This window comes from Lepisosteus platostomus, chromosome 9, assembly GCF_059453375.1.
Source record: "Lepisosteus platostomus isolate fLepPlt1 chromosome 9, fLepPlt1.hap1, whole genome shotgun sequence".
NCBI classification, from domain to species: Eukaryota; Metazoa; Chordata; class Actinopteri; order Semionotiformes; family Lepisosteidae; genus Lepisosteus; species Lepisosteus platostomus.
In genome coordinates, this window is record NC_142619.1 from 60,325,178 (window position 1) to 60,345,620 (window position 20,443).

Here is a 20,443-nt window from a genome sequence, read left to right on the forward strand (position 1 = left end):
ATCCAGGGTGTGAGAGTGTGTGTGTCTGTGTGAGTCCTGTGATGGACTGGTGTCCCATCCAGGGTGTGTCCTGCCTTGTGCCTGTTGTTTGCTGGGATAGTTTCCGGCTCCTCTGTGCCCTGACCTGGATACAGCAGTAGGAAAGCGAATGGATGGGCGAGTGAAGCTGCACAATGTGAGATACAGTATACTGTTTTCACACCGTTCTTGAAGTCTATGGTTCTTGGAGTAAGAAATTGTTTGATTATTCTAGCAAAGTAAGTGGAAGTTAAGGGCTGATTAACTGCAAAAAGTCTTAAAAGGTCAAAAGAGTTAAAAACTCATAAGTACTACTAGTCTTAAATGTCACAAATGCCTCTTTTTTGTGTGCCAGACCTATCAAATAAGGTTGAATTAAATAAAGAACATAATGAAAGAACGTCGATTGAAGTGGCTTAAAACAAGGTGGGCAGTTCCATTCTAAATTCAGGCTTTAAATGCATCACCAGAGAATCTCAGAAAGTTTATGACTATCGCGTTGGCCAGGAACACTTGGAATAACTCTTTCCCAGATGTAGCAGATTCATGTTTATAGGACTTGTGTCTCAGCCACTGAAATGCAAATTATTTAATTCATCATAATTTTGTTTAGATTTTGCCATTTGCAGTCAGAAAACCATGTTTTTCCAAAGGATGCATTTTTTCTCACAATAGTTTGTATTTTTTTAGATGAAAGGAAAAAAAAAGGGAACAGTTTTGCAAAACACATGGAAACGTAAGTAATGGACCCAAACAGGACTTTTTACACAAGTGCAGCCATCAGGATCCAACCAAAAACAGAATTCCTTTATGTACAGTAGCAGGTGTACTGTAGGTCACTGTTTCAGTCATATCATTTGTCTCCACACATTCTAAAATACATGACTTTGGGATCATTAGTTTTGCATTTACATGAAAAGAATAAATAACCAGAAGCAGAGATGTAAATTGAATTACAAAATGTGGCGACACTATTTACATTTTATTTAGTGGAGTAACACAATCATCTTTGATACAAACTCTCCTTAATTTCTATATATAATATATATTTTAATATATATATAATCTAGATTCCAAATTAGTACATTTGCAGGCAATACCCAAATAGAAGGATTACACAATGTAGAAAAAAAAAATAAAACGTTTTAGATAAAGTTCAACACTGGGAAAACAGGCAGATGAGGTTTAATAAGACAAGCACAGGGTGTTATGTGCAGGGAGCAAATAAAAAGATAAAAACAAAAAATAGGAAAGATGAGATTGAAAAAGCTATTTAAAAATCTAGTTGTTTATATATCATCAATATCTTCCACACAATGAGGAATAAATATAAAAAGGTAAAACAGAATATAAGGATAAATGATTAAATGTTTATCATTTAAACACTGGGCTGCTGTGTTAAAATCGTGCAATGCCTCAGTCAGCCCTCATTCAGATGTGTATAGTTTGGTACAGCATGATTTTGGACACCACATTATAAAAAAGATATTGCTGAGCTGGAGTCTGTCCTGAAAAGAGAAACCAGATGCATTCTGGGGCTGAAGGGGATGAACTACAATGACCCAGGTGAAAACTAAGTGGAAGTGCATTTAAAAGTGAGAATAGGAGGCCTTTCTTTACCCAAGGTGCAGTCTGGAACAAGCTACCCAGCCATGACATTGAAGCTGATACCCTGGTGTCTTTCAGGAAACGACAGGATCCTTAAATCAATTAGTAACTAACTACTAAACATGCCAAATGGGACAGTGGGTCTTCTCTCATTTAAAATCTTTCTCATGTACTGTAACTGTTTTCGCTAGGAATGACAACACCCAAGACGAAAGCATCATGGAGCAAAATTGTGGCTTAACCTGCTTGGCTGAGGGCTGGCCTCCCTGCCAGAGGACAAGGAGGCCAGGACCCCCCTGCAGGTTGACCAAGGGGCAGCTGCAGAGGGGAAGATAGGAATTGGGATGCAAGAGACATGCAAGAGAGAGAGGCTGGGATCTCGTAGGTATTTATAGAGTTTGGGAGAGGAATGGATCGTCAGGAGCTATTGCAAATTACTGACAGCTGAGTCTCTTTGAGCTTGGTTGTTGTCATCCCTCCTGGACTTTCGTTATAAACTCCATTTCAACAGTTACTATTTGTTTGATGAATGCAATGCCCAAAATGAGATGAAGTACACATTCCTAAACGGAGTTTTACATTTACTGCACTACTCTCCTTCTTCAGAATAGAAGAGGACATCTGTTGAGATCAGTCAGAGTGCTTCTTCAGAATGTGCAGCCTGCAGCTCTGTGTTCTCCTGGGCTGGATGGTGACAGTACCACAATCCAAAGCACCCTAACAATGCCACTCAATGCCTTTCCCATTGTTGTGGTGCAAATGACCGTCGTTTCAAATTTCTCGGAATGAAAACAGCCTGCTGGGAAAAAAATGTGTCAAAAATAACATGAAAACCTTCACTTTCCCTTCACTCTGCATCCCGTTTTTTTTTTTCCCTGGCAAACACATCTGGAATCAGACGTGCCACAGATTTCTCCTGACCCTCTTCACAGCCAACTGTTCCCCCCAGAGCCCAGTGATGCCCAACAGCCTGCCAGTGCTGACCCGCCTTCGGAACCAGAGTACTGACCTTGTGCACCTGGCATCTGAAGGTGAAGTTTGAGTTTAGCTACTCAGATTTGGTGAGGTAAAGAAGACAGGGAACTTTCGCGATTGAAGTATTTTAAGGAAAACGCATTGACTGCAGACCTGACCTGAATTATTCAACACGCACAGAATGACAACTAATTTAATGGATGAATTTTTAATTAATGGATTCTCTTTCCCCTTTTCCCTATTCCTTTGGGTATACTCTATGTTACTCAGAGTAACTGAGTAACTGCAAACCTCCCCTGGCATAACCATTTCTCTCTGTCCGAACGCAGCTCCCATGCACATTTCAACACTATATTTGGATTTTACTAATCCACCAGATAACACAGAGGACACATGATACTGCATAAATGCCCACATTGTGCTCCTCTTAGCACCAGCACTTTAAAAGGAGTTAACAGTATGTTTTAATGAAGCTTAGAAAGAATCTCTCACAGTTAATGTTTTCGCTCTCGTCTGATTTAGTCAATTAATGTTGCCGTGCCCAGCAAAGACCTCCAGCAGCCACCAGTGCTGCTAGACCAGAAAGGATTCCCCGGATAATCCACGGGGATGGGGCAGCCCAGCGATGTCCATCTTCCCGAGCTTGAATAAGGAAGGAGGTGCCAGCTGCCTGCTGTATATAAAGAAGGGGGGATCATCTCCCCCTGTGATCTGATCTTGAACCGCAGCTAAGCCCACCGGACCCAGGCTTTCACAATCACTGTGCCTTTGCAGCGTTCAGACTCTTTCGGGGATAGAGTTGGCAATGCCAGAACCCACCAAGAAACCTGGTAAGTTTGTCCCATTTTCATTACACAGAGGGAAAAAAATCTAAATCTAAGAATGGAATGCCATGATGAGGGTGCAGTAATTCTAAAATGCTGAAAAAGATCATTATCTGTGATCATACAGGCTGAGAGCTGGATGGCAGATCCCTTAAAAACCTGTGCAGAACTAAACTAAGGCCACACACACTGGCAGCGTTGAAAAGGATTTTGGAGTACACGACATGGGCTGCACACATTGACCTGCTGGTGTCTTTTCTTCATCGTACAAAAAGAGCATCTTTTGTAGCAGCTCAAGTTCATCTCTGACTTCACGCTGCTAAGAGAAAACAACACCACTCAGCTACTTCCCTCACACCCATGCCACCACAGAGCAAGAGTTTATGCTCTCCTGCCAAAATGTGGGACATGTCAGGACACATCAATGTGCTCCTATGTCCTTCGCTGCATTTTCTCTTCAGCTGGTACAAATATTACTGCTTGAAACATTTGATATTTAAACTTGCTGCAATATATATTAATCAAAGCATGTTGGCAGACCATTTTAATCAAAGCAAAGCTTTTTATATCGATTTGTTAAAATACATTAAACATCTTTTCACTTGATACTGTGTTTAAAATTTAATGATTTCATATTCTATATTTTCTATAATAAAGAGGTATTGCTTTGTTTTAAAAGTGGGTGACATATTAAGGCATTTGCTCTCCATTAGCTTGATGAAAAATCTATTTATGGTGTGCAAAAAGAAGTCAAGATAAATGTCTGCTGATTTGATGTAACAGACTGTTGTTTTTAACTCCTTGATTTATACGGTTGCATTTCCGGGATAACCTTCTTACAATCATGAGTGGGCATTACTTCTGTTAACAGTCTCTACACATTAAACCAGGTGTGATGTACTGGCCTTGTGTTTCAAGCCAGTTGTGAAAAGGGAGATGTTACTGTTGATGGATCAACTGCAGTGAGGATATATTGTCATATTGCAGAATAGTGGGAGACCCAGGCTGTCCTTTAAGTCGTGCAAAAGATTTCCTGGGAAAAGCTACAATGTCCTTAGTGCCATGGCAGAAGATATTGTAAGCATTTCTCAGTCTGTGTGTTTCTTCCACGTAGCTACACAGTTTCAGTTGTCACTTGCAGGCTCATTAAGAAGTGAGTGCTGACAGCCTCTGATCTTCACTGTCCTTTTTCCCGGCTTGTGCTCGCTTTCTGAAATGATAGATGGCAGCTTGTCTTGGCTGAATCTGTAACTCCCTAAATAGCTGCAGTAAGCAAATGGAATGGGTCCCGGTCTTTGGCATTGTCAGTTACCCAGACTCAGGAATTACAGACGTGTTTCGTTTTCACTGCCGCATCTCTTCTGCCATCCAGCAGGCTGTCGAAGAGCAATAGGGATTAGGACAGACATCTATGTGATACCTTTGATCACAGCTATTTTAATCCATCCATTTTCTAACTGCTTCATCCAATTCTGGGTCACAAGGGAGTCGGCGCCAATCCCAGCAAGCGCAAGGCAGGGTACACTGGTGCACTGGTCCATCATAGAGCACACACAGACACAAACACACACACTCACACCAGGGTGGATTTTTGTAGAAGCCAATTAACCCTGTATTATGTCTTTGGACTGTGGGAGGAAATCAGAAAACCCAGAGGAAAACTGTATGAACCCAAGGAGAACATGCAAACTCCACACAGACAGCTGTCCAGCTTTTAAATGTTCTTTTTGTTTCTTTATTGGCCAACTCACACACAGACATTAAACATTTTCCATTGTTTTAAATAACAGAGCAGCCTTCCGAGAAATTTATCTTTTCTGTCAAATTCACTGAACCTACGACTCTCTGGTCTTATTCCATGGAACTGGGAAATGTAAATTTTCTGTCAAATTGATTGAACCTAAGACTCTCTGGTCTTATTCCATGGAACTGGGTGTGTAATCATTCACTCACTAATTTTTATTTAGTTGAAACTGCCAGATATTTGTCTTTGTTTGGGTTTAGCCCACTTTCACTCCCCAGAATTTTGAAAGTTCGTCAGGACAGCTGCCAACAACAGGTGCCCATTCTGCTCATCTAGCCCATGTGGTAGTTCATAAATTGTTAGTCCAAGGAGCTCATCCAAATTAGAGCTGTTTTGACCATGCTCGTACTGAAACAGGGCAGACTGGCACATGGCCACGGAGCATGAAAACTCACTGAAACCTTCGCTGGAGCCCTGCAGAGCTGATGGCAGCCTCCTTCATGCACTGGCCGGGCTCTTTGTCAGGCTGTCCATTTCTCTGCGACCCCATGAGCCTGCAGTGCCAGCAGGAGTGCTGAAGTCCTCTGTCTGATAATAATACTGCAAGTGCAGAGGTGTCAGGTACCCCGCAGGTGAAAAGCCGGGAATAGAGTGTTAACTCCTGCCCCCCAACTCAAGTGGGGCTGACCACACGGAAATTCCAGTCATGGTCAGCGAATGACATAGTCGAGATTTAAATGAGCTATTTCTTGTCTATGAGGCACAGGCTGCTCTTCAGTTGACAGAATTCTTCTAATGGCAGAACCACTCTGATGATGTGCCAAAACCCCCACAATACTGCATTGCATGTTCTGTATGCATTTAGATATTGAATACCAAGCTACAAAGTTACTATGGTAGGGCTTTAAAAAGTACAGGCCCTACACATTTTGTGTCTCCTTTAAAACAACATGGTAGGATGTTACTTTGAGATATCAAGATGCCTTTATGACCAGACACGGGCATATCAAGGGCCAACCTAACACTTAACCTGAACACCGAACATCAGTGCTTCTGGCCGGAACAGTTTCAGCATATTTCAGTGATAGCCGCTTCTCCCCGGCTGAAGGATATGTGGGTGTGGGTCTTCCTGCTGGGTAGTTTGATCTGGCTGTGCTGGAGATACAGGGGTGCAGAGAGGATACTGTACACACTGTGGTAGCAGGGCTTCCGAAGTGAGGAAGGGTAGTTCGTAGGAAAAATAGTCACTATCATGTGAAGATGTTATGAAGTGACCGATGAATACATTTGTTTGCCTGTTTTATTTACAGTATGCTAATTGGAAATGGCAATAAGAAATGCTGTGAGCAGCTGTTATATGCATGGGATATGAGGAATATGAAAGATTTATGGTCTTGTGTGACACCTGTGGATGTAACCGCATCTCTTTGGGTTGGGAGAAAACAATCGTGGGGCCAAAAATGAACACGTACAGTAAGACTCTATTAAAATTCATGAAATGTACAATGTACAATCAGTACCAAAAGCTTCCATCTTTTCAAGCAAATGATTATGATCAAGTGATCGGATGAGACTTTTATGCCATGTTTTTTCAGGTATTCTTAAACCTAGTGGTGGTTTATAGTACCAGCTTTATTCATCTGTCCTGTCCTTCTGATGGGAGGCCTGTAAAGACTCCTTATTCCCGCCCATAATTTATAATGAAGAGCTGTATCAGTCACATGCACTACCAGTCTCCACTGATCCAGCCTTCTGTAGCTGGAGAGAGAGTTTCCATAAAAACTAACACGTCCTCACATCGATTTACTTTTAGACTCCAGCTACCAGATTCATTTCGGATACTGGGGTACAGGAAATCAGCCTCAGATTTCAGAGCCTCTGAGACTTCAGACCATCAATAAAATCTACATTGTGTGCTTGTCACTAGATTGCAGACCATTCAGAGGAACTGTAGATATATGAAGCAGCTGAAAGAATCACAAAAGCATTTGTGTTGTCAGGCTTGAATATCAATTTATCCATTCTAGACCCCAGCTGAATAAGGTCCCCGCTCAAAAGCAATTTGCATCTGTCTATGGCTGTCACAGGAGCACAGCTAAAAATACCTGCCTCTCGTTGAAGTCCAGTGGGTTTTCTGGTGAAGTAAAACAATACCATAGTCATGCAGTGGGCCAGTAGGTTTTTAACATAGCATCCCGCACACTGAGTTCTAAATGCTTCACTGGAAGCTAAGAGAGAGGGATTAAAGATTGAAGATTGCATCAGCCATTTTGCCAGTCTAAAAAGGGAGCTTGTGTCCACAGTAGCATCCTTCATATTTTTTAGGTAATGCAACAGCAATGCAAACTATTCTTTAAGATCATTAACAACGAAACCGAAGAATCTGGCAGGGTGTGCTGGCGGCACAGTGGAACCTACAGAGGAGAACTGCCTAAGCAGAGGCAGAGGTGAACTGGAAAATAAGATGGCAGGGACACTAAAGCGAGAGGGAGCTCTGAGACTCAGGACACCAATGACGTCAGTCCGCAAAACGGTGGTCTTCACTGCGGCTGCGTAAAGGACTTGTAGTAGCTGCAATGGCCACTAGGTAGCGCTCTTTAATTACTATATTTATTTCACGTGTTGATTTGAACTGTGAAAGTTCATTTGAGATACAGTATAGAACACATAAAGAAACCACCTTTTTAAAAATCTTTTTCTACAACTCATTAGCCAGTAGCGCATTTAACTAAGGGCATTTTTATAATTTGAGGAAGTATTGTGGCTAGTGAACTTTAAAGTATTTTTTCGAGATTTTGTCGTCAGAAAACGATCGTTTATTTGCGAATAATGACACGGCATTTTCTATTCGAGATGAATTGAGAGAAACTTTGACAAATACGAAACCTGTGATTGTCACGGGGCTGTTATGATAAATCAATGTAATGTTTTGTGGAGAATTATTTTTGTACAGCCATGCAGTTCGAAGGTCTGGAAGAGGCTTTGTAAGCTGGTTTCTACAGAAGTTTCAGATTTTCTTTGCTGTGATTTTTTTCATATGCTAAGGTGAGAAAACAAGTTTTAACTTTTGGCAGTGCGAAGGTGAGGGGTGCTCTCTGGTCTGTTGTTTCAGGGTGAATTTCAATATGTCAATATTGATATGTCAGTCAATATGATAAAAGAGTGCAGCCTAACACACAAAACCTGATACAGAGAAATCTATGGATTAGTATATGCATATTCCTTTTTGTGTTGGCATCAGTATCACTGTATCCAGAAACTCCTTTTCCTTTTATATGCTACACTGATTGCCAAATGAAGAGAGTGGACAGTACAGCAAACGTGGCTTGAATTGCTTTTATTAATTCACCCCATGAACTCTACTAGAGCCATGTGTGTGAATTTAGATGCCATGAATGGCTGCTTGCAAGATGGGCTGAATGGTCTCCTCTCTTTCTGCAATTGCTTAACACTTGAGCTCTCACTATATTAGAATCTAAACTGAGATATGCACCAGGCATCTTACAAATAATCAAACCTTGGCCATACGCGTTCGTCTCTGTCAACGATCAGCTGGCCCTTCACCAACGGCTACTGTACTTCCCATTAGCTGCAACTCACATCTGGCAGCCCACTGAAGCTCTGCAGGTGTGAGCCTGGTCAGTACCTGGATGGGAGACTTCCTGGGAAAAACTAAGGCTGCTGCTGGAGGAGGTGTTAGTGGGGCCAGTAGGGGGCGCTCACCCTGCGGTCTGTGTGGGTCCTAAAGGTGCCAACCTTCAGATGAGACGCAAAACTAAAGTCCTGACTCCTGAGGTCATTAAAAATCCCAGAGCCTTTCTCGAAAAGTGTAGGTGTGTTACCCAAATTTCCCCCTGGCCTTTACCAGTCATGGCCTCCTGATAATCCCCATCTCTGAACAGGTTTCATCACTCTGATCTCCTCCCCACTGAGAGCTGGTGTGTGGGGAGAGTACTGGTGCATCATCCAGGTGGGGCTGCACACTGGTGGTGGTGGAGGGTATATCCATTACCTGTAAAGAGCTTTGTATGGAGTGCGCAGAAACATGTTATGTAGTGAAAGGATATAATAGTAACCTTCATCATCATCATCATCATTCTTGTGCTAATTGACTTCTGATGCAAGAACAGGTTCAAACTCCGCACTTTGTAATACTTACCTCCTTCTTTGACTTCTGTCTAGCTTCGATCTCCATGCATGCTTTCTAAGAAAAGAAAATTGTACACATGACTCCACATTCCTTATTCCTTTCTGAGCAGTGGAATTTCACTGGGAGAAATAATCGGTAGCCTTTTAGGTTTAACAGCTGTATTAGGGATGAGGAATGTGCTTTGTCACTATTATTTTAAAATGATGATTTCAAAATGAAACTGGAAACAGACTGTCCTCTTACATTTTTTTCATTGCACAACATTTCCAACCAGGAACTCTCGTGTTCTAGAATAAATTGCTGTTCTCTTTCACTTTCTTTCTTCAATCAGAGTATCATCTTTATCATGTCAAATAGTTCATTTAGCCTCTGTCATTTGATTTCTGGTCTCAAGCAATTCTTGGGTACTGATCATACAGTAAAGGGAGTTGAATCTCTTCAGCCTTGGACACAGGAGAATGAGAGGAGATTTGAGTCTATACAATCCTTAGGGGTATCAGTATGGCAAACCCCAGGAAATATTTTGCAGCCAGCAGTAAAACAACAGCATGGGGTCACAACTGGAAGCTAAAAGGGAAATGATTTTGAGATGGAGATTGTAAAATGTTTTTACACAAAGAGTTGAGGGCGTCTGCAGCTGTCTTCCCAGCCAGGTAGTTGAGGTGTAAACTCTGAGCACTTTTAAGAAATGGCTGGAGTAAGTTTTAGATGGACTAAAGAAAGACCTTTCTCTTATTTGCAAACATGACATTCTTATGTTCAGGTTATGAACTTCATGGAGGATTCAATACTTTTTACAGAACAGGTGTTTTAGAAACAATAGCCATAAAGTGTTCTTGTATACTTACAATATGCTTTTAATGAGCGATGTCTGTGAATTGTCTACAAAGTTTAATGATTTCGTTTGTTCTGCTCCACTTTCATCTAGGGTTAGCTAAATATTATAAGAAAATGATGTGTGTGTCAGCCACCACAGATTAAGCAAATAGACAATTAATCAGTTTCCTGCAGCTCTTAGTGAACTAAAACAAGTGTAAAGGAATAAGAACAAATCAGGGTCTGCATTAAATCAGGAAGCTCTGCTGACGCCATCAGTATGTGTTCACAACCTCTCCTTCTCTTCCAGATGGAAAAGACGAGCAGCCAAGCGCCACACCTGAAGGTGAGTGATGATCTGTTTTCGGTCAGCTCCTCCCCTGAGACCTTCCCCCTCCTCCTGAAACACAGAGTTCTGTAACCTGCAGCACCAGCTGACAAGTGAGTTTCAGGAAATGGAGGTAGTGCTGATCCGGGTCAGGGAACAGCCTGGGAATGAGAAAAATCGATATTTTATTTCAAGTGAAAATTGCAATTCTTCAGTCACCATCACCATTCCAATTGTTCTTCTGTTATTAAATCGCATGTTCAATCTGTGACCACTGTTTGTCCCACAAGCCACAAATTCTTGCCTGTCTCCCCATAAGGGGATGGTCAGTTATGCAAAGAAAAATTAGGGGAAAAACAGTTGCATCCTACACCATCACTGGTTTTTTTTCTGCAACTTACAAACCTGGAAAGAAAAAATCGTTTTGTTCAGTATCTCCTCTGTGTAGAGATGCACATACCTGTATGCAGTTCAGTAAAACAACAGTAATGGACAATAACTGCTGTATTAGGTAATTTTCAGAACACAGATGTTAAACATTAGAGCAAAGCACATTGACAGTCTTCTATTTTGTTATTATTATCACCCCTTTACTCATTTTGAAAGAAACAAAAATAAATCAAATTAAGCAAAGCAAGACAGAGAGAAGGAGTTTAAAAAGGAGTCAGGCCGAACTGTCACCCACTCAGCTTCAACAGCAGCGAGGGCCGGAGTTCCTGGGGTCCGAACTGGAGGAATCCTCACATTCCCTTCCTCAGGAGGCCAGAGGGAATGTGAGCTGAGTGATCCCAGCTTATTGACACAGCTGGCAGACGTGACATGTGACAAGGGTGATGGCATTTTATTCAGTAGGCGCTGATGTCAGATCTGGCCCTCTCTTGTAACCCTGACCTTGAAGGCCATGGCACTCCAGCAAGATGCACATTCTGAAGCACAGGGGGCACTGAACACTTACTAGTGCTTCCTCCACTTTCACATGGAGAACATCCGTTTGCATTGAATAAAAATCCTTCTTCGATGAGAATGATTTCAAATGGAAGATAAAAGTAGCTACTGTATTAATGTTACCCATTTCTCAGTAATATATAAACATACCTTTTGAGAAGCTGTGGCTAGGTTTTGATTACAGCAGTTAGTATTATTGATGAATCAGTTAATCAAATGTATTCATAATTCACTAATGTGGCCTCCCAGGGAACCAGATTGTCTTATTTTTAAAAACTATAGACAGGAACCTGTTTACCTATCAGGAATCTTAGCAAATGAATCTTGGAGTTTAAGTGAACTGCAAAGTTTAAGAGATCATGAGGAAGGTTAGACCCTAACTTCTCAAACTTCTGCTCACCTTCAGTACCTACTGTATATACAGTAAGACTGGACTTCCCTTCATTTATCTTTCTTGCATCCCTCTCACCTCCCCATCTACAAACTTGTAGCAGCTCCCCAGCTCATTCCTCACAATAGTGAGCCTTATCCTCACAGCTGGGCTGCCACTCCCTCAGCTGGGTGAGTCAGGTTAAATATTGTACTCTCTACACACTGTACTTAGCCCCTCTATTGCATTCATTAAGATCTAAACCAACTACTGAAATCCTAATGTAGTAAAAAAAGGAAATCAAAAAGTATACATGACTGTTTAACGGGATTGAAATGAAAACGTAGTTGTATTTCTCACATTCAACACAGACTGGTATGTTAGGCAGTACCATCGTCTCCAGATAAAGGTGGATTAGATCTGTGTTTTTGGTGACAGTCGTTTATTTGTGCACTGTATAATATCTTCTGTAAATGTATTTCAAAGCCGCACATGAAATAAGTAAATAGAATCATTCTCCATTTTAAGACGTGCAGTAAGATGAGAGAGACAGTGACAGGATATCATTACTATAGCTTATCTATATTAATATATAACCTATGAGTCACACAGGTTAGCTGCCCCCACCACTGGAAGCTCGGCAATTTGCCTGCTGTTTGCCAGTAGATAAATAGACTACAGTCAGGTGTCTGTTTTGGATCTCAAATATAAGTATTCAAGATACATACTGAATACGGTATATACAGAATATACTGTATACTGTATATATCTTCCATTTTAAGCATGGAGTAGACTGCTTTCATACAGAGTGTGTGAAAGGATATATTTGTGGTTCCTAATTAACTGCTTATAAGACATTAATAAAGGCATATCCACAATTAATAGCTGTAGCAATTTGTTTTTGTACAAATCCTGTAGCTGAAGAAAAAACTACTTAAAAGTATTGGGCTTTTCATGCCAGCATTAAATAAATATGTAGAACAAACATCATCACCTCTGCCGCTCATAGACAGTACTTTTCAGACAATATTTCATTTTCATGTCCTTGTTTTTTGTTCTTGTTCTAAATTTGCCTACTTGCAATTTCGCTGTGCTGTGATGTGTGTCAGGCGTTGGAATCGTACGCCATGGCTCGAGTGAAATAGACATAGCCGGGGACCTTGTGTCCCATCTGCAGATTCCATCACTGAGGTCTTACTGTTGTAAAACAATGTATGTCTGCATATAGTACTAAGGAAAGGAAGACAAGATATTGAAACCAGTGTGAAACAAACTGTGTTTGTTGCATACGTAGCTACAGAACAATCTGAAACCCCACCCGAGAGCTCTCCTTCCCCAGGTTGGTGAGAGTCTGCTGTGCTGTGTCTTCATCGGCAATAACACTGAGCACCATACAACCACACTGACCACTATGTGTGTGTCTCCTCCTATTTCTTCCCTTCCTGCCTGTCCTTGTCTGATGTTTTTCTTTGTGTGCATTCTATTTGCTCACCTTTTGTATGTTATTCCCTTGGACTCCTTCCCCTCCTGAACTAGCATAGTCCCAGTTTTTCACTATGACTTTTTTTCAAAAACTGCACATGCTCGCGCACGTAATGTAGGCTTTGCTTCTTTCTATGTTCTGTGAATAGCTTTGATGATTTGTGTTGATCAATGTAGGCCTGCTACAGTACATGTTTCCACACTTCTGTGTGTGTATGAGGTACAAAAAGGAAATACAGACTGAAAATGCAGTTTGATTTTTCATCTCTGGTATGTAAAGCTGTCCCTTCATCTCCAAGCGAAGGTGGGGGTGGAGCCTTTATATTCTGTTGGTGGTGATTGATCTGTGCAGTGTGTGATATCGCACGTACAGTAAATGGACACACATGTATTTAGATGAAACAAATAAAACACATTTACTTCATCATCAGCAGGAGTTGGTTTTCTTTTCACCTCAAATCTCAATTAAAGGGCAACTGCCCTTAAAACGTTATTTTCATATATCGGAGTTAGAAAGACTTACAGTAGCATTGATTAGTGCATTTCATAAAACGTGCACAGTAACATCACAAAAGAGATGAAATTTCCAGTAATGCAGCACGGTGTTCTATGATTCAGAATGAGGCAACAAAACATCCAGTGATGTGTTGTGGCCCTGTGAAACTGTAAACAAGCAGGCTTGTGAATATATGTCGTTTAATCCAATAGAATTATTGCTCTTGATTTCGAGATGGTTTTTCAGGGAGATAAAACTTACTTGTTAACTCTGCATGCGGATCACCTTGGAATATTTCTGTGGTGAAATGTCTGCTGCACAACCTCTATTTGTTCGCTCGTATATCAGAGTACATTAGTCAGTGCAGTGACTAGTGAGCAGGAAGGGCCGCATCACTTTGCATTCTGTGGGAACTCGAGTGTGAGTTTGCGCCAACATGGCGATTTACAGTGCTTTCACAAAGATGCACAGGGCAGGTCGGACTGCAGACCCCCCCTTTTCCTCCCAGGGGACTGCATTCAGGTGACAGGCATGTGTGGGACCGGTCAATTAAATAATTAGCCCTTAATTGACCTCATCATCTTCCTCAACAGATCCTCAACATCTAGGAGTTGGCCCTTTAACTATTGTTTTTTTCTGAAGTAACTTAAAGCCTCCAACCTTTACATGAAAAACTTGCAAAAACTCCCACCAAGTGACTTTGGGGCTCAGTTAAGGAAGGAGCGAGGCTGTGATAAATCAAGCAGGGGTGGGGGTCCCCAGGACCAGGACAGGGATCCCCCTGATTGAGGGCATGGTGCTCAGTATATTCTAAGTCCATGAGCCACCAGGACTCAATCCCCCCATAGGCAGAGCAGATCTGCTCCTGTCTCTCACATCGCGTCCGATAACCAATTTGTAACAGATGCAGGGTCATACTGACAAATAAACCAGGCTTAATGAACAAGAGAGGCCTGCGTTTCACCAGGCATTTATTCAAGCTTTATTTCCTAACGAGTGCCTCATACACTGTAGTGTCTGGAGCTTGCCAAGCTTTAGTCCAAGAAATGTGTTTGATGCACAGAGCAAGCAGGAGAGCTAAAGGATGATGCACCTTTTAGCGCCTCTGGTAAGTAAACATGTGCCTTACCATTGAACTTACTAACGGACTGAATTGATATAGTAAGTTAAACAGGCTGCACTTCAGTTCAAACTTCTATTTAAGTCAATGCTTCCGTGAAGTGTATTATAGCACAGAATTATAAGTAAATATATCATAGAGGAAATTCAACCTATTGAAAGTCTAGCCTGGTGAAAATCTAGAGAGTAAAACCCAGAGAGGAAAGACAAGAACAGTGGTTTCCGTCACTCAGCCAAACATCTCTAACCTGGCAAGACGTTACATCCAAACACCGTTCACGCATGACGGGCCGTGATCCTGACGGGAGACCCCCAGTCGCGACACTCCACAGAGATCGGCGCGTTATCACGCTCCATCTGATCGTTACTGCACTGCCAGCTCCACTGCGCCGCAAGCTGAGCTCGCCAGCTCGGTGACAGCAGCCCAACGAGAACGAGGCGAAGCAGCCGTTGTTTCAGGCAAGGTGACGGGTTGGGATTCGACTGCTCAGTGCCGTATTGGTCAAGTCTTGGGTCATCGCCCACTGCCCATCCTGTCCTGACGACATTCCAGCAGGACAGCGCAAACCCTCCTGCGGTCTGTGTAACACCACCTTCCTTGCAAGTTGAGAATGTGACAGTGATGCCGTGGACGCCCTCATGGTCAGACTAGTGCCCCGTCGAACACCTGGTGGATGAGCTGGGATGATGTGTGGCATCTAGGGCTCAGAGACCAGTGAACAGGCATCCCAAAAGATAGCACCTGCTACTTGTATAGCCTGGTGTAGATCTATACAGTATAACATATATTACGTGTATGCTACTAGGCTGTGAATGTTACAGTAAAGACCCTGTTGCTCCATAATATCTCAGTGCATCTACTTCAGAAAAGGTCATTCTCCTGATAGCTTTGAGAATTTCTTGCAGCGATAAGTGATACGCAGTATATTGATGTGATTAGGGTGCAAAGTTCAGCAATCTGAGAAAAATAGGGCACGTTTACATCAATAAATGGCTACGAGTACAGTTCGTAATCAGGTGAACAGTTCAAGGCCTAACGCTGAAGATCTATACACCAACCTCTGTAAAAGAGGTTATTCTTCTGTGTTCTGATATCTGATGAATGTAAGTTGTTTCTTTAATATCAGTAAGGGATTTTATGTCACAGACTGCAGACTTGCGGTCAGACATGTCAAGATGAGCTGCAGTAGCGTTTGTTTGACTGTTCCCAGACCATAGCCAGTCAGGCACAATAAAGGGAGTCCAGAATAAAATATAACCCAATAGAAATGTGGTGGAAATAACGTTCAGCAGGTGCACACTAGAATGTGGTGTCCTGATTTGATTCGTTTAAAGGTCCCGGATGTTTGGGGGACGATCACTCAGTTCAGCATTACAATGATCTGGAAGGCTGATACTGAAGAGCCACGAATCCCATTCCAGGCTGCAGACTGCAACTCTAACAGGTCCTTTTGGGTTGAAGTAAAAAAGAAGAAACATACTTAATCCTGATATTTATGAAGTCATTGCAAATAGATTATTTGAACTGAAGTACTTTAAACATTAAATTAACGTTAGTCACCCGTGTCTCCAATTTTCACGTTCTTGTTTTGTCTGGAATAATAGCTGTGCTTGTCTTTTGGTAGAACCTTGTGTGAAAGCACAGTCAGAGCTGACTGATTTCTGAGCGTAACCCGGACACTGTGAGTTGTGTGCCTGTGTCCTAACCTCTGTGCAGCAGTTTCCCTGGAAGGAAACACACTGGATTACCCTCTCTTTGTGTTTTTGCACATACTGTATAACTGCATTCCTTTCTGGTTTGTCCTTTGCAGAATGATGGCTGGAAATTAACCTACTGTATGTCTTTGAATAAAAGAGTTCTTTAATTTCTGTTGATGGACTAGTTCCTCACATTGCATGTGTTGAGATCTACTCCTTTTCCCAAGGGAGAACCACATCCTTATTTATAAAAGGTAGGTCAAGCAAACAGTAATACATTAAATATTAGTGGAGTTTCCATTCCCTTAAGTTTCCAGTGTCTGCATGTGCAGTTGTCATCTATAGTAGGTTAATTCTGCTTCCAGCTAAAATAATTACAAGCAAAAAAAAGATATTTAGTTTTTATTACAAAAGTTTCTTTTTAAATTATGTGCATTTAGCAGTAAAGGAAGTTTGGGGTCTCTGAGAATATGAGATGCAAATGTCAGCAATTGTGCTGTAAATCCTATTTAGAATATATTCAGTTTTCTTGACTATCTTTGTGTGATATGCTCTGCTTTAAGAGTGTGTCCTGAAATGCAAATTGTGATTCTTATTTAACTATAGCCCAATATATAGCTGTTGCATACAAAAGCATTTAGTATCAGCATGAAGACTGAGTACACTGTTACCTTTATGAATAAGTAAAAGTTTGCTCCATGGTGAATAGAGAAGAAAAGAAACACAGCGTTTCAGCTATGGAGCCTTCTTCAGGTGTGAGAGGAAGAGGAAAATCGGCAGTTGATAAATAAAGCATCTCTTCCACTACTTTTCCATTTCAGGACATAAACCTATCCATTAACCACCCACAACTCACTACTTCCGTCCGCAAAAACACACAGATTCACACAGCTACGGTACAGCTGCTTTCACCCCACACATAATAAACACTCTCTCCCCTTTTCACAGTTCCTCAGGCTCCGACGACTTTGCAGCGACGACATGGATTTCCAAAACCAAGCCCTCAAAACGCACTCTTTTTTTCATGAACAGAGGATACCCTACCCATGTTATTGACCCCACGCTTTATCAACTGCCAATTTTTCTCTCTCACACCCGAATAAGGCTCCACGGCCGAAATGTTGCGTTTCGTTTCTTCTCTTTTCAGCAGGAATAAACCTTTACTTGTTCCTTTGCAGCTTACGCCTGCTGACACAGCTCCCTACTTGAACTACGTTACCATTATGTTAAAATTCCAACTGTTCAGTGTCCTCGGACAGGCCTTATACTGTACGTTAGCTCGCCTCTCTTCGTTTAACCTGTATGTGAAGCTCCTGTTATTCAGCACACATTGTGTTTGCAGAGAAGGAAGAGGATGAAATTCTTGTGGCTATTACACCCCCAACACCACAGGAAGGTTTGAACCTGGTCTACCCTTTTGGCTGTGTGTGTGAGGTGATGTCCTTCAAGCTCTCCCCTGCCCATCTGGGAGGCCTTGTTCCTCACAACAGTCTGCCATACATGATCATGCTGGCTCAAAGCCTCAGGTTTGGTTTTTAGGAGCAGTTACAGTACACCCCACTCCCTCCGCGGAGGGCTGTAATACGACACATGATTGTTTTTCCTGGAAGGTTCAGGCGCAGGGCGGAATCCCAGAAACCATGGAAACAGCTGAGCTGTTGTCAGCTTGGGAGCTCTGGGAGCTAGGGAGCCGAAATTGTTGATGATACTCTTCAGCGTTCGATTACATCCTGAAGGTCGTGGGCTCTGTAGCTTTCTGCTTGACGATTTTCCCTGGCTTCAGGTTCATAGAGTCATGGGTTTGGTTAAATTCGAAGAATTCATAGTCATAGTTCATAGTTATATGAAGTCATATTCTTAAAATTGTACTGGCTTGTTACTTGTAAAAAGACAACTATCCAAAATGTGGTCCCCACAGAATTTCAGGCCCTGTTTTAGTTGGCTCTCTATGTTGGTGATTCACCATACAGCTTTAAAAATACATCTTGTTTGTTACAGGGTGTTGCATAGTCACTTGATGAAATATTAACTAGAATCTGCAATGTGTATTTAAATCTTCAGTTAAGCAGCTCTGCAAAGTTCCATACTGTACCTAAACCAAATGTTTATAGGCTGTGCACAGTGGTTATTTGCACATGAAAATAGCACAGGAAAAGGGGGATGGGTGTAGAACTGGTATTCTGCTGCTGTCATACAGAATAGAGTAGTGAGTTGTGGTTAATTCTCAATTATTAATAGTGAATTAATTCTCATCTGATGTTTCTATTTAAGTATACAGATTGCCTACTATATGTACTGTCGGCTAGGACTACTGTCTCGTATCTAATATACATCGCACACGAGATTTTTATCTGCTCCTGAGAATGAAATCATTGTCCTTCTACAGCATGAACCTCATTTCAAAGCCTTGCTTTTGACATCTTCCATAGTGTGACACTTCCACAAAGCCAGTCATAACCTCATGCTAAGTCACAACCACACTCATTGTTCAGAAGCTTCTTCCACAGCTTTCATCTCATGGCCAGATGTTTGGTTCCTGTCACTTCTTCTGTGGTGCTGGGTTCAGAACTGAGTGACCTAACGTTAACATGACAGCAAAAAGCCTCTGACTGAACCACCCCCTTTGTTGCAGATAAAGAGGATGATCTTGCAGCAAGCACTCCATCGCCTCAGCCACCGCCAGGTTGGTAATTAGGAGCCATTATCTTTGTTTCCATTCTTCCTTGTGCTCTCATTCCTGTAGCATCTCCAGGGTATGAACAGCAGTTTCTCAAACTACCGAAATTGCACTGGAAACACCATATCCTTGTAAAAGATACAGTCAACCCGTTGAGTAGGGATCGCACACAGATTCACTGGAATCAGTTCAGCACTGAATCTGAACTTTAATCAAGCCATAATCCTTTGTGAACAGACATGTAATAGGTAATCATATTAAACTTGAAAGGATGTTCATAAAAATATATATAGTTTTTTTTTTCTTTAAAAGTAAAGTATACATGATGAAGTTATGTGTCAAGACCAAACTGAAGGAACAGTTCTTCTGGAAAAAAACTTCAAGAAGTTGTGGACAAGATCCACAAAATATTCTAATTTGCAGCCTATAAATAGATTTTTAGCTTAGATGTAATAATACTAATACCATGTTTGTGTTTCTATTATATATGTATATCATAGAATACATGCAATACAGTATGTGTATCTATATATACATGCATGGCATTTATATGTGAATGAACGTATTCATATACATATATAGATGCAAAATAATGCATTAAATACACATGTACGTGTACATGTAGTATACAAGCATGAATGTCTTCTGTTTGTCTTTGCTATATATGCCACCTGTCATTTTCTATTCATGTTCATTCCATATTCTCGTTATTTGGGACCGCTCAAACCGAGTTTAAATTCTGAGAAGTATGGAGGTCACTACATGCTCACTATCGTAAGCGATTCAATACTGCGCCTTTGCATTTTATTAAAGAAAAATGAATTGGTGAGGAATTATGTGTCCATGTTGATTTTGATCCAGTGTTTGAGAATTTAAATTCAGGTCACAGGGACTGTCATGCTGAAATGGACATGCGCAGACACAGTACTGTACATGCAGCTTAAGAACAGGAATGCTGTCCTCTGGCACAGCGAGAGAAGAGCACATCTCTGTCTGACAGCATTTTAAAAAGTCTTTATATTTATGCTTTGTTTTTCTCACAGATGATGGCAATGTCCCCCAAAAGAACAATGAGTTTCCTAGTAAGCAGACTGATCTGTGTTAATCCCAGACTCTACCGTGTGTCAACTTTTAGCAAAGAAGCCTGATCTAAGCATCGATCATTAAAAGCAATGGACGTTGAATATCTGCTA

General features: G+C 41.5%; 1 protein-coding gene and 1 long non-coding RNA gene across 18 annotated transcripts in view; one reads left to right on the forward strand and one right to left on the reverse strand.

The window, feature by feature from the left end:
* Nucleotides 1-981: 981 nt before the first annotated feature.
* LOC148655362 (uncharacterized) lies at nt 982-11,266 on the reverse strand. Of its 2 annotated transcripts, none has more exons than XR_015941251.1 (4): nt 11,149-11,266; nt 10,476-10,624; nt 9,329-9,373; nt 982-2,422 (listed from the first exon to the last, which is right to left on the reverse strand). It is a non-coding gene; the product is annotated as an uncharacterized LOC148655362 (long non-coding RNA). The 2 variants fall into 2 exon arrangements; XR_015941250.1 differs by having other exon boundaries at nt 982-2,425.
* The window catches only part of mybpc1 (myosin binding protein C1), a 54,612-nt gene continuing 37,250 nt past the window's right edge, over nt 3,082-20,443 (forward strand). Inside the window, exons 1-7 of one of the 16 annotated variants that reach the window (XM_088645946.1) lie at nt 3,082-3,431; nt 10,446-10,481; nt 13,073-13,117; nt 14,820-14,864; nt 17,916-17,969; nt 19,206-19,256; nt 20,294-20,332. In XM_088645946.1, the coding sequence (XP_088502072.1) occupies nt 3,407-3,431; nt 10,446-10,481; nt 13,073-13,117; nt 14,820-14,864; nt 17,916-17,969; nt 19,206-19,256; nt 20,294-20,332 (295 nt within the window). In that variant the 5' untranslated portion in view covers nt 3,082-3,406. The remainder of the gene's footprint in view (nt 3,432-10,445; nt 10,482-13,072; nt 13,118-14,819; nt 14,865-17,915; nt 17,970-19,205; nt 19,257-20,293; nt 20,333-20,443) is intronic. The other 15 variants (XM_088645940.1, XM_088645942.1, XM_088645944.1 and 12 more) reach the window with 15 other exon arrangements.